This window comes from Sturnira hondurensis, unplaced genomic scaffold (genome assembly GCF_014824575.4).
Source record: "Sturnira hondurensis isolate 20B ecotype Veracruz unplaced genomic scaffold, ASM1482457v3 Scaffold0012488, whole genome shotgun sequence".
NCBI classification, from domain to species: Eukaryota; Metazoa; Chordata; class Mammalia; order Chiroptera; family Phyllostomidae; genus Sturnira; species Sturnira hondurensis.
In genome coordinates this window covers 3842169-3857220 of record NW_028085119.1, presented here as the reverse complement: position 1 = coordinate 3857220, position 15052 = coordinate 3842169, and the positions used below count along the sequence as shown (strand labels likewise).

At 40.0% G+C, this 15052-nt stretch overlaps 1 protein-coding gene across 11 annotated transcripts in view; it reads right to left on the bottom strand.

Annotated features, from left to right (window-relative positions):
- The window catches only part of CACNB2 (calcium voltage-gated channel auxiliary subunit beta 2), a 336710-nt gene extending 335147 nt beyond the window's left edge, over positions 1–1563 (bottom strand). For 3 of the 11 annotated variants that reach the window (XM_037060794.1, XM_037060802.1, XM_037060800.1), the window contains exon 1: positions 734–827. In XM_037060794.1, the coding sequence (XP_036916689.1) occupies positions 734–769 (36 nt within the window). In that variant the 5' untranslated portion in view covers positions 770–827. Of the gene's footprint in view, positions 1–733; positions 829–1119 lie in introns of those variants that run through there. The other 8 variants (XM_037060797.1, XM_037060792.1, XM_037060795.1 and 5 more) reach the window with 6 other exon arrangements.
- Between the last annotated feature and the right edge of the window lie 13489 nt (positions 1564–15052).

The following is a 15052-nucleotide window of genomic DNA, read 5'->3' as shown; positions in this document are numbered from 1 at the left end:
AAAATATATTAAGTTATATATTTACAAATTTTATATAAGTACAAAAATTATCCTCTTACCACAATTTACAATCTAGCCAATGTAGGGTTGAAATCAACAACCTATGCAAAGTAGAGACATTTCTCCAAAATGATGTTCGAAAGGAAACCCTGGCCCCTTTGCTCACTAGCGGAGCAGCCCCACAGTCATTTCCCCGCCGGCATCAACGCTGAGATCTGGAGGTGTCTGTAATCCACACCGTACCTGCCAAAGCCTTACGTAAAGGCCACCTTCTCGTTACCCAACACCTACAAATGACTTCTCCGATTCCACAACAGCAGCAAACCAGAATTTTTCTAGACACCACTAACACTCAATATCTGAGGGAAAAGGTGCTCTTGGAGCTCTCTGAAGTAGCTAACATTTTGGACGGGGGAGGGGGGGAATGGAAAAATAAAAACTTTCGCGGCCCCAGCTCCCTCTCTCCTTAAAAGAAAGGAACCCGGGCAAGTGCCCTGAGGGGAGCTGAGCGGTCCAGGCAGCGTGATGCCCCAGGTGCGGAGGGCGGAGGGCGGAGGGCGGAGGGCGGCGGCGGCGGCGGCGGCGGCGGCGGGGCCCCCCCGGGAGTCAGGGGTCCAGCCTCCCACGCCAGCGCATGGCCCCGCTCCCACCCCAGCTCGGAGCTCCTCCGGAAGGGTCGGCGTGGGAGCCCGAGCTGCGGGAAGCGGCGCCCCTCCCGCCCACCCGGACTCACAATCTTGAGCAGGTCCAGTCCGCTAGCCTGGTTCATGTCTCTCCATGTGCCTCCGGGGAAGAAAGGGGCGAGGGGGGCAGACCTGGGCAGCGCGGGGGCTGCCTCGGTAGACCAGGAGGTCGCGCCCGCCCCTTCCCACTGGGTTTTCGTAAGCAGAGAAAAATGGAAGCCGGAGAAGAGCCAGGGCAAGGCGAACAGGGCTAGGGTCACCAGCGCCAGGAGAGGAGAGCGGGTGGCAAAGCGCGAGGGAGAGGAAGAGGAGGTGGCCGAGGAGACCCACGCAGGAGGGAGCAGCGAGGCGAGGGAGCCCAGCAGGGGAGGCGCGGGCTAGACGGAGGTCTGCGCTCGGCGGCTCACAAAGAAAGAAGGCGCGGCGCTGTGGCTACCTGTGCCGCCGCTCCTAGCGCCCCCGCGGGCGCCGCATTCTCCAGCAGTTCCATCGGGAGCTCCTGCGCCACCGCGGCCGCCACTGTGGGAGGCGACTTGGACATGTCGCTTTGGACCATTGGCGAAAAGTCGGCTCCAAGCAGCCTCCGGCTCCTCGAGGCGGGTCCCCTCCTCCCTCCCCGCCCGGCGGGGAGCCACCGGGGCTCGAAGCCTCGCTTGCAGGCAATCAGGGCTTGGGACAGGGCTGAGCCATTTGGAAAAGCGACACGCCTGGGAGCTGGAGGGTGCCCAGGGAAAGGGGCTCCTCCGCCATTCGGCCGGGCCGGGGCAGTGAGAGAAGAGAGCAGCGGCGCGGGGACTGTCCTCGCCAAGAGGGAGGGAGCTGGCTGGCGGAGCGAGAGCCCAGGGGGAGGCGCGTTGGAAAGCGAGAGTAACAGGGCAGCCGAGAGGCAGGAAAGTTCCCCGAAGAGGCTCGGGCCGCGTGGGTCCTACTCGGCCGCTGCGCGTCGCCGTGGCACGCGCGCTGGAAAGTTTTCAAAGCCACGAAAGCGAGGCCGGGCACCCAGGAGCTGCCTTTCTCGGATGTCGATGCTCGCCTCCCTAGGCTCCTAAACCACCTCGCAGGGACCCCCGGGGCCTGGTGGGCAGGAGAATATCCCCTCCGTGATCCGGAGGCTGTGTTGCTAAAGTGAATGTCAAAAATCTGTGAAGTCCTCGGGCGACCCTGAGAGCAAGTGTCCACAGAGGACATCATTCGGCCAGCAGCAGTTGAAGGCACTTAATGATGGCAGTGAGAGGAGGCAGACGACAACTGGGAATGGTGACCTGAACGTCACAGCCCCACCTGAAGCTGCACATGGCCTAGTCTAGGAGATCCAAGTTGACCACTTCCAAACTCAAGTCCGAAGTTTTTCCATTATGACTCCCGTGTCTTTTCATCTTTGCAAACTTGCAGTACTAATTCGCAGAACGTGACTTTTTCTATCGAGTTGAGAAATCTTACTTTCACATTTTGGACAAAAGAAGCACTTCCTTGAGATCCTGAATTTGAGAGAGGGGCCGTAACAAGAATGTTTTCAGAGCATTCCATTTTGCGTTTTCTAATAAGACACATTTTCCCTCTTTCTTTTTTAAGTTAGAGAATACCTCTTATTTCAACAGCTTTTACCATAGTGGAACTGTGTAGGACAAGTCTTCTAAGCATCAGCTTTGTCTTGTAACAATACAGTTTTGCATTCTGAAATAGAGATTTACCACCATAGGTTTCAACGATCTTTTACGTGTTGCTGTGGCATATTAAATTATTATGGTGTACAGTACTTGTTCTTCTCAAAATAAACACAGATATTTTAAACCTATCTCCATCATACACTGGTTTGAGTCATGCTTAAAAAATTAAAGGACAATTTAGGCATATGCAAAGTGTCATTGATTTTCCTAGTCTTTGGTGTTAAAACTGTTGTTTTTATTTGAGTTTTACTGAATGTTAAATTGAGATACCGTTCTATTGGTTTATAATAATATGAACAATACAAGTAATAAAGTGACATTTTGAAAAGCAACAGAGTGGGAATCTGGGAGGCTTGTGGTTAGGATCTGGATGGGAGCTTCCCCAAACCTGACTAAGAGTTGTTGTTTTTTTAATCATTATAACAATCTGCAGTGCTTTTATGTATGCATATGTACATATACACATTTATATGTATAACAGTGGGAAAGAAGTTGTATTAAAGTTTTTGAGTTACAGTCTTTTTTATCTCCATGATTTGCTGACATTACTCCTCTTCTAGGTCCATTCATTCGATGAAACTGTTCCGTTTTCTTCAGAGTGTATAAGTCATAGGGATAGCATTACCTCCGGTTCTAGACGAGACCGTGTGGCTGGGAACCATGCTCATGCAGCGGGACAGTCAGAATCCGACCAGTTGCCCTGAGTTCCTTCAGGAGTCATTCAGGAAAGCACATGTCAAGCGGCTGCCATGTGCCACTGAGGAGCACAGACAGCCAAGGCCAGGAAACCTGGGGCTCACTGTCCAGAGTAAGCACTTAGAAATCAATGCATACAAACTTGGTGAACAGATTAATGAATGAATGAAGGGTAAATTCGAACGTGGTTTTACAAAACACCAGGTCTGATGACATAGTGTTTTTCCACAATATCTGTGTGACTTCTTATAGTATACTTAATTATCTGTGTGCTCCCTTGCGGTTGTGACTGTTTGGCAAATACAATTTTATCTTTCATCAGACTTTAAAAGAGACCAAAAACAGCAAAAAAAAAAATCGTTTTTAATAATGCTTATCACATAGCCAAAGGAAAAATGAATTCTGCATTAAGATATTGAAATGTGATATACATTATATCCATTTTTGATAACTCATGATACTGAACTCTGTGTTTGTTTCTGCTAGTACACAGAGTTCCTTGGGGATGGCAGACTGTGTCTTGTTCACCTTACTATCCCGGGCATTGAGCGTGGTATCTGACATTTAGCGGGAGGCTGAAAACACTTATAGCATGAATAACTGAATGAATGAATGATCAGTTTTCATGTGTTTTAAAATACAGCATACAGCTTTGCCAGTTTTAACATACTAAGACATTTACCTAATCCTCACTCTCATAAGAGCATTATATTAATTCTTTCTGTATAACCTGTGTTAACTTAATTAGTACATATTAAACAACCACACAATACAACATACCCATTCAGACTCTGGCTTATAAAAGGTTTCAAATAAAAGTAACATTATGTCACTCCTACCTAAAAAAAGGAACAATGCCAGAAGTATCAAAGGCAAAAGGCTTGAGAAACTTACCATGCCTTCTATCACCATCGGTTTTGTTTCTAACATACCTTGACTTGTGCAGTTTTTAAAAGTCACAGATGACAGCTAAAACTTGGTAAGTAAAGCCTAATTCTTTTCAATGTTAAAAGTTATGCAGATCTACTCCAGCGATGCATTAATGGATGTACAATCATCAGCACAGGCATTCAAATGCAGATGACTAATTTGTTCAAGCTGTCTGTGAACTTCAGTGTGCTCATTAGTCGAAATGGACAGACATATTCTGGGCATTACTAATGCTTTGAAATGAACACAGGGGCTGGTAAGAAACATTGGCCAGAAGTTTAACAGTTGGGGTTTTTGTTCCCTGTAAGTGGAAGAAACAGTGATTATAATCACTTTACTCCTCCTCTCCTGCTTGTGGATTTGTGACTATGTTTAAAACCTTGGAGCAAGTGCTCTTTAGGACAGATATGCACCATGTGTGATATTTTATTTTACTTAGTAAATCAACTTTCACTGCATTTGCAGTTCTGAAACTCTGGCATTATTAATAGCATTTTCAAAAGGATATACCTTTCTTGGCCACTGGCCTAACTTGGTAGCACTCCACTAAGTTACACATTTGTCTTTTGTAAACTTACACTATAAAATGAATAGCCTACATTACCAATTGGTATTTAAAAGCATATAAAGATGCAAAGAAATCCAGTATACGAGGGTTGTATGCACATGTGTGTAGGGAAGGTTACAAGTGAAATGTGAAAATGGCCAGGGAAACCTTAACTTCACTTCCAAAGAAGAAGTTTCATAGAAGTAAGATTTCATGAGTTCTTATAACCACCCAGGAAACAAAGCTCCAAAATATATGTCATTGTACAGCCCTTTTTAGTTTTTAAAGGACATTCACTTGCCATTTATTTCTCACCCAAAGAAGCTGTAACTGGTACTTTATAACTGTAACTGGTACTTATGCTACATACAAGGTGCCAGGCTTCCTGCTAAGGATTTATACACATCGTATTCCCTCTGTTAGTAAGGATTAGCCCAAATGCCGCAACAGATAAATGCTAAACATTTGGTGGATGAGAAATGCGTTCTTTTGATCTGGGGTCATTCACTATCGGAAAGGACTATGCTTCATGTTGACATTTAGAAACCGAGTCTCAAGTGACCGTCATCTCCAAAATGTAGCTCTCAATGTCACTGTGGCTATTCCTCCCTGGGTTTGTCAGAAGGGAAATGAAAGATAACAAGGCACATGTGGTGGTAGATGACAGAGCTTACAGGTTTTTACTGGCCAACCGTGGAGGTGGCATCCATCTCTTCCACTTACATTTTATTGGCTAGAACTCTGTTACATGAAAAATCTGTAAGACCAGCTGAGAAATATAGTCCAATAATGTGCCTTCGGAAGAAATGGAGAGTGGATTTTGAAGAACAGCTAGCAGAGACTGGCTTAATCAAAGCTGAATAGCTGACAAGTGGCAGGACCTAACTACACATCTTTTTTCCTTTTTATTGAATTTATTGGGGTGATACTGGTCAACAAAAGTATATAGGCTTCAGGAGCAAATTCCACAACACATCATCTGTACATTGTATTGTGTGTTCACCACTTCAAGTTAAGTCTTTGTCCATAACCTTTATTGCCCCATACCTTTCTCCACTGCCCCTAACTTCCTTCCCCCTGGCAATCACCTCACTGCTGTCTACGTCCATGTCTTCTTTTCTCCTTTTAATAGTTTTTTGATGAATCTATCCATGCCCTCCAACCCTGACAATTGTCAGCCATCTATGATTCCATCTCTATTTTACTTGTTAGTTCATTTTGTTCATTAGATTCCACATATGAATGAGATCATAACGTATTTGTGTTTCTCTGACTGGTGTATTTTACTTAGTAATGTTCTCCAGGTTCATCTGTGCTGTTGCAAAGGGTAAGATTTCCTTCTTTTATATAACCAAGTAGCATTCCATTGTGTAAATGCACCACTGCTTTTTCATCCACTCATCTACTGATGGACATTTGGGCTGCTTCCAAATAGGGGCTATTGTAAGTAATGCTGCAATGAACATAGGGGTGCATATTTTTTTGAATTAGTGTTTCAGGTTTCTTTGGATATGCATATTCCAGAAGTAGAATCACTGGATCACAAGGCAGATCCATGTTTCACTTTTTGAGGAAACTCCATACTGCTTTCCACAGTGGCTGCAGCAGTCTGCATTCCCACTTACAGTGCATGAGGGCTCCGCTTTCTCCACATCCTCACTCATACTTGTTTGTTGATTCACTGTTGACAGACTTGAGGTGATACCTCACTGTGGTTTTAATTTGCATCTCTCTGATGGCTAGTGATGTTGACCATCTCAAAGGTTCATATATCTATTGGCCACCTGTATGTCCTCTTTGAAGAACCTTCTATTCAAGTCCTTTGGTCATTTTTTAACGGAATTTTGTTTTGGTTTGGTTTTTGGTGTTGAGTTTTATAAGTTCTTTATAAAGTTTGGGCATCAGAAGTATCATTGGCAAATATGTTCTCCTATTCAGTGGGCTGTCTTTTCATTTAGTTGATTGTTTCCTTTGCTATGCAAAAACTTTTACTATTCTTATTCAACTTAGTCCTGAAAGTCCTCACCATAGCAATGAGAAAATAAGGAGACATAAAAGGCATCCAAATTGGAAAGGAAGAAGTAAAACTGTCTTTATGTGCACATGACAAGATACTGTATATAGAGAACTCAAAAGATCCCACCAAAAAATTACTAGAACTGATAAATTATTCAGTGAAGTAGCAAGATACAAAATAAATATTCAGAAATCAGTTGCATTTTTATACACCAAAAATGAACTATCAGAAAGGGGAACTAAGAAAACAATTCCATTCACAAGCTTCACAAAGAATAAAATACCTAGGAATAAATAAAACCAAGGATATAAAAGACCTATACTTGAAATACTATAAGACACTGAAGAAAGGAATTGAAGCAGATACAAATAAGTGGAAGAATATACTGTGTTCATGGATTGGAAGAATTAACATCATTAAAATGTCCATACTATGCCAAGCAACCTACACATTCAACACAATTCCTATCAAGATACCAACGGAGTATTTCAGAGAACTAGAATAAATAGTCCAAAATTTATGTGGAACCACCAAAGACCCTGAATAGCTACAGCAATCTTGAGAGAGAACAACAAAGTTGGGGGAATCACTCTACCTGATATCAAACTACACTAAAAGCCACAGTAATCAAAATACCATGGTACTGGCATAAAAACAGACATATAGGTCAATAAAACAGAACAGAAAGCCCAGAAATAAACCCTCACCTCTATAGTCAGTTAACATTCGACAAAGGAGGCAAAATATACAATGGGGTAAAGATAGTCTCTTCAATAATAGTGTTGAGAAAATTGGTCAGATACCTGCAAAAAAAAAAAAAAAAGGAAACTAGACCACCTTCCTAAACCATACACAGGAAACTCAAAATAGATTGAAGACTTAAATGTGAGACTCAAAACTATAAAACCCTAGAATTAAAAACAGACAGGAAAATCTTGGACATTTCTCAAAGCAATATTTTTCCTGATACCCCCTCCTGCAGGGGGGACAAAAGAAAAAATAAACAAATGAGACCACATCAAATTAACCACACACCTTTTAAACCTCAGCTTGAAGACTCATTTTGAATTCAACACAGCTGCCTGTGCGATGCACATCAAAGAACTCTGCCTCGCAGGTTAAGACTGGGTTTTCATTGGAGAAACGGATTTGCATGATTTCTTTAGCTTGCATGCTGTTATGACTACAATAATGCATTAACTAGAAGTAGGGTTGAGCTCTCAAATAGCTGCGAATAGCACAAAAGCTGTTTATTCACGGCATTTTGTGCGTGTGTGCCTGTGTTTGCTCACCAGCTATAACCCAGGGCAATCTGGATAGTAGTATTGAACCAGGTAGGGCTTCTGTACTTACAGGTCATGCAGTAGAGAAGGCAAGACACAGATACAGTATGATGAATATAAGCACGAAATATTATGAGAGGAAATTTATCAGGAAAATATTCTAGGCAAGAACAGAAAATACAAGGATGGAAGGTGAAGACATTCCATACAGGTCAAAAGTAGATTGGGAAGAAAAAGAAAGGATGGGCAGGCAACTAATAATGGAAAATATCCAACTTACTCTTTGGTCTCCTATAGCCCCAACTTACCTTTTGATAGAAATGCCCCACTCATAAACAAAGCCTTTGGTCTCTCATGCTTTGTTTTTCCAAACAATTCTCAACTTTTTCATGGGAGGTACACACATACACACATCATGAAACTATACACTGAGATCTGCTTTATCAAGAAACATCTGAATTTACACATTCAAAGAGGTCAGCTTATTTGTAGCTGAGATTCCTAGCTGCCCATACCTCCTTTTTATGGAACCTTTGTTTTTAAACCCAAGACGCTGATACCTGGTCAAAAGACTGTCTATTTCCCATGCCCTCTGAGCTGGATGCAGCTTAGTGGCTACCTTTTGCAGAGTGTAAGCTAAGTGTGGTGAAGAACTGGGGGAAGTACCTGGAAAAGGGAGAGAAATGCTTTTATTCCCCTCTTCCTTCCTGTTGACCAGACTCTGGATGTATTAGCTGAACCATGAGTGGGTGTTTTAAACAATGAAGCCACATAGAAGCCACATGATGAAGTTGGACGAGAATTGAAAAAGACACCTGGGTCATTGATGGTACCAGAAAGCCACACCACCAGCTCTGGGCTGCCTGCTCTCAGACCTCTTTTAAGTGAGGTCGAAGTAAGCTTGGATATTGTGTAAGCTTCCGGTGTTCATATTTTTCTGGTAAATGATACCAAAGACAACCAAACTCAGTGATCATCTTATTACACATTTGTTTTCTTTTAAATGAAATTTCTTAAGGCATAATTTACCTTACCTTAGTTTATATATCAGAAGAATGCTGGCCTCATAAATTGAGAGCCAGTGTGGGTGTTTCCCGTATTCTATTTTCTGGAAGAGCTTATATGGAATTAGCAACACTTCTTTCAAAATATTTGGAGGAATTCACTTGTGGGTCTGGATTTTTGTGAGAAAGTTTTTAATTATTAATTCAATTTCTTTAATTAATATGGGACTATTCAGGTTATGTATAATAACTTCATAAGCCTTGATAGTTCATGTTTTACAAAGAATTTGTCCATTTCATCATAGTTAATCAGTTGTATTGCCATAAAGATGTTATTAATATATTCGTATTATCTTTTGAACATCTAAAAGTTTGATAGTGACATTTACCTTTTTGTTCCTGATTAACAATTTGTTCATTCGTTCTTTTTCTCTTCATCAGTCTCACTAGGAGCTCATCTGTTTTACTGATGTCAGCAAGCCTGCTTTAGGTGTCATTGCTTTTCTTAATTTTTTTTTTGTTTTCTTTAAAAAAAACTTTTAGCATGCTCTTATATCTACTATTTTCTTCTTTCTGCTTCCTTGGACTTAATTTTTTTTCTTTTCTTTTCCTTAGCTTCTTAAGATGGAAGTGTAGATTATTCTTTTCATATATTACTTCTGCTCTTATATAAATACTTGATACTGTCAATTTTTCTTTAAGTACCTGTTTGGTTGCATCTACAAATTTTGACTTGTATTTTTTCATGTAATTCAAAATATTTTCAACTTTTCTTTGTGATTTTCTATTTAATCCAGGGGTTATGTAGAAGTCAGTTTTTACAGTTCTAAATACATGGGACACTTTCCAGATATTTTTCTGCTTTTGATTTTATTAGTTTAATTCCATTGTAATAAGAGAACATACTTTGTATACTTGCAATAATTTTAAATTTGATGAGATCTGTTTCATATTTGTGGTTCAGGAAATCTCCACCATAGTGAATTTTTCATGTATGCTTGAAAATAATTTGTATTCTGCCATTGCTGGGTGCAATTTAGATAAGTGTAAATTAGATTAAGTTGCTTGTAGTGTTTTTCAGGTCTTCTGTACTCATACTGTTGGGTTTTTTGGGTTTTTTTTTTCTTGGTCTGCTTCTTCTACCTGTTAATTACAAGTACGTATTGAAGTTTACAACTATAATTCTGGATATTCAGGGTCTGGCAGAAGTAACACCTGCTTGAGTGTGGTTGGTAGGGTAATAATATGGGTGTAATAATTTATAGTTTTAATTTGAACACTTCACCTAAAATGTCACATGGTGTGCTTGAGTGTGATATTGTTATGTTACAGAATTACATGCTTATGATTTTGCAATAAAAGATTTTATAATAAAAAATTGGCATTACTTGAGCCAGACCCTGTATTTCTTCTTTTGATAAAATATGTATTACATGATATTTACAATCTTAATAATTTTCAAGTGTGCAGGTCAGTGACATTAAGTGCATTCACACAGCTGTGCAACCATCATTACCATCCATCTTCATAATTTTTTCATCTTCCCAAACAAAAACTTCATACTCATTAAATAGTAACTCCCCATTTTCCCCAATCTTCCTCCTTGGCAACAACCATTGTACATTTTACCTTTATGAACTTGATCACCCTATGTACCTCATATAAGTCGTATTCATCCCTTTGCGACTAGCTTATTTCACTTCGTGTCTTCAAGGTTCATGCATAGCACATGCCAGAGGTTCCTTTTTTAATGTTAAATAATGTTCCATTGTATGTGTATAACACAGTTAATATATTTATTTTTCTGTCAATGGACGCTTGGGCTGCTTTCACCTTGCAGCTGTTGAGAATAATGCTGCTACAAACACAAGTGTACACATGTGTTCAAGTGCTCGCTTTCAATTCTTTTGTGTATACATCAGGAAGTGGACTTGCTGGATCATTTCCTGGTTTTCTTCTTAATTATTTGGGGAACTTTAATACTGATTTTCATAGCTGCTACACCATTTTACATTTTTACCAATCGTGTACAAAGGTTCTGATTTCTTTACCTCCTCACCAACACTTGTCATGTTTTGGTGTTTTTGTTTGTTTTTAGTGGCATCCTAATGGGTGTTATGTGGGAAATATTGTGGTTTTCATTTGGATTTCCCTAACGATTAGTGAGCACCTTTTCATTTGCTTATTAGCCATTTGTCAACCTTCTTTGGAGAAATGTCTAGTCAAGTCCTTTGTCCATTTTTTAATTGTTTTTTGTTGTTGAAAATTGTATGAATTCTTTATATACTCTAGATGTTACCCCCTTACCAGGTACATGAATCACAAATATTTTCTACCATTCCATGTATTGCCTTTTCACTCTGCCAAGAGTGACCTTTGATGAACGAAAGTTTCTAATTTTGATAAAAATTTAATTATTTTTTCTTTTACTGCCTATTGCCAAATCTATTGTCTTGAAGCATTTTCCTATGTTTTCTCCAAGAGTTTTACAGATTTAGGTCTTACTTGTAGGTCTCTCACTCATTTTTAGTTAATTTTGTATACGGTATAAAGTGGGAACTTTTATATTCCCAATTGCAGTAGAGTGTCTTCTTAGACAATTAAATAATTAGGAAGCCACATTCATGAGAAACAGCAATAGGAATGTGCTTACTCAGAGACAACTATGATAGCCTTTCACTGTATGAAGAGTTTTACCTGGAGTAGACCACCCCTTGCAACATAGAATGGCTCATGTTTCATTTCAAAGCTTCAAAGCACTCTTCATAAAACACTCTCATTTTTAAAAATTTAGAAAGTCCTCTTCCATAACCCCCCAAAACCTAGAACACACTTCAAATATTAAACAAAAACTTCATTGAGACACCTTTAGGATATAGAGGGTTTTCCTATGAATATCTAACAATTATTTTCTCTATGCCAGGCAATCTGCTTACCATAAATTATCTGTTATACTCCACACACATGTGCAGGTGATTTGAGCTCCATCTTACAGTTAAGAAAACTGAGGCTCAAAAAAGTGAAATCATGCAAGATCCAAGCTAGCCATAAGCTTTAAAATCTGTGCTCAACCAATACACATTCTGTCTCCAAATATTTAGTTAATAACCAGAAATTTTCCTGTAAAATTAAGTAAAATGTTAATCCCTATTTAATTAAGACAGGAATAAATACTAGTACAAACAATGTTTAAAAACTTATCTTTATAACTCACGCTTGTGGAGTGCAGGATCTGAGCCATGTTTAGAGCATGCGCAGCAGAGCAGTGACTCAGGCGGATAATGAGGTAGCCCCTCAACATGCACGCTACCGCGTGGCAGACAACTTGTGTTTATCCGAAGGGTAATACACCCTCTCAGAGCAGGAGCAGTAGGGTGGCATAACCACAAATGCCCACGGAGGTTGCACAAAACAACACGTGCTTATCAGAGCTGATGTATACAACATTTGCCTATCAAGACTGAGAAAAAATGATGTGCCTATCTGCATGAGTAAAAACATGCTCATGAAAAATTGTGCAAAATCAACATGACTTTGCAACCAAAAGAAGCATAAAAGCAGAGGACTTCAGACTGGGGAGGATGCAGCTGGAGAGAGAGTCACTTTGAGATATACCGCGCCTTCTGCCTTGGGAGAGAAAGACCTCCGCTGCCCTTCTGTCCCTCTGACTCTGTCTTGCAGGACGTGGACCACCCAGCCCGCTTGCCTCCCAGACAGGGACCTGATCTGGATGCTTGGGACTCGGGTTTGTTATGCCCCAATTCTCTTGTGTGATGTTAATACTGATTGTTTCTAAGTGATTATTATTGTTATTAGGTTAGTATATTTGGAGTTGAGTCTGCATTAATAAAAGTGAGTAAATAGCACAGTCTCCTGGGTCAGCTCACTATTATTTCTTGGTGCTGGTGTCCCCTGTAGAACTGGTGGTCCTATAAGCAGCCCAGTGCTTTCAGTTCTTAAGGCCTGGATCAGTAAACTGGAGGAGAGACTGAAGCCTGGCTTATAAGAAAGACTATATCATGAGAAATACACATGTGACAACCTTCAATCTTATTGCAGACATGTGCCCAGCATTTGTTGTGATTCCTTTATTGCATCTATTTTTAACTGTTCCCACATTTCCATCGGCAAGCAGACACGCAGTAAAATGCCATTCAAGCTGTCAGAGCACTATTCTTAATTTTTCTGTTACATTTGTACTTTCAGTTACTGAACTACTAGTAGTACTTTCGGTGGATTTGTCTTCGCTTAGCCTAAGGTTTTTGTCTCTAGAAAAGGATGTGAAAACAAATGCTTAATATTTTTAAATCTCTAGGACATATTTAGAACAAAAATCTCCAAGCACCTCATACAATATTTAGTGACATGAGTAAACTTCTCTTTTTTCATTTTAGTCTAGCAGATAACCTGACAATTTAACAATCTCGTTTTTTTAAGGTAAAATTCTCATATCGTAACCATTTTAAAGTATACAGTTCAGTGACACTTAGTACATCCACAGTATCATGCAGCCTTACCTCTAGTTCTGAAATATTTTTATTTCTCCATAGGGAAATTCTGTACCATTAAAAAATCATTTGCCATTTCTTCACACCCCCCCAGCTCCTAGTAACCTCTCATCTGCTTTCTGTATCCATGCGTTTGCTTGTTCTAGATATTTCATATAAGTGGAATCATACATTTGTTTGGCTGTGTCTGACTTATTTCACTTAGCATAATATTTATGTTTATTTATTTTTTAACTTACTGGGGTGACATTGGTTAATAAAATTATGTACATTTCAGGTGTACAATGTTGTAACACATCATCTGTACACTGCGTGTTCACCATGCCAAGTCAATCTCCTACCGACACCAGATTTCGCCCCATGCCCTCCTCCACCTCGCTCCCACTTCTTTTCCCTCTGGTAATCACCATACTGTTGTCTTTGTCTCTCAAGCTGTTTTTTTCTTAGTCCCTTCACCTTTTCACCCAGTCCACCAAAGCCCCTGTTTGCTGTGTTAATTAGCTGTCTTGTCTCTATGAGTATGTTTCTATTTCATTTGTTAGTTTACTTTGCTCATTAGACTCCACATGTAATTGAAATCATATGGTACTTGTCTTTCTCTGACTGGCTTACTTCACTTAGCTTTATACTCTACAGGAAAATCCATGCTGTTGCAGAGTATAAAATTCCTTATTTTGTACAGCTAAATAGTATTCCATTGTGTAAATGTACCACAGCTTTTCTTATCCACTCATCTACTGATGGACACTTAGGTTGCTTCCAAATCTTGGCTAGTATAAAAGCCTGCAATGAACATAGGAGTGAAAATATTCTTTTGAATTAGAGATTCAGGTTTCTTCCAATATATTTTCAGAAGTGGAGTCACTGGGTCATAAGGCAGTTTCATTTTTAATTTTTTGAGGTAACTGCATATTGCTTTCCACAGTGATATTAAGCATCTCTTCATATGTCTATTGGCTATCTGTATGCGCTCTTTAGAGAAGTTTCTATTCAGGTCCTTTGCTCATTTTTTTAAGTGAATTGTTTGTCTTCCTGGAGTAGAGTTGTGTGAGTTCTTCATATATTTTGGAGATCAATCTCTGGTCCGAGGTATCAGTGGCAAATATATTTCCCTTATGGTTTGTTCCCTTTTTATTTGCTGATGCTTTCTTTAGCTGTGCAGAAGATTTTTATTTTGGTGAAGTCCCATTTGTTTATTCTATCTTTTTAACCCTTGCTTTAGGGAACATATCAGTGAAAATATTGCTGCCTGGAATACCTGAAATTTCCCTGCCAATGTACTCCTCTAGGACTTTAATGGTGTCACAGCTTATATTTAAGTCTTTTATCTACCTTGAATTTATTTTGGTGTATGGTGTAAGTCAGTGGTTGAGTTTCATATTTTTGCAGGTAGCTGTCCAGATCTCCCAACACCATTTGTTGAAGAGGCTATATCTACTCCATTTTATGCTTCTGCCCCCTTTGTCAAATATGAATTGACTATAGGGACTTGGGTTTATTTCTGGGTTCTCTATTCTGCTCCATTGATCCATGTGTCTGTTCTTATGCCAATACCACACTGTTTTGATTATTGTGGCCTTGTAATATAGTTGATATCAGGTATTGTGAACCCTCCTACTTTGTTCTTCTTTCTCCAAATTGCTATGGCTATTCAGGATCATTTATGGTTCCATATAAGTTTTTGAAATGTTTGTTCTATATCTGTGAAATATGTCAT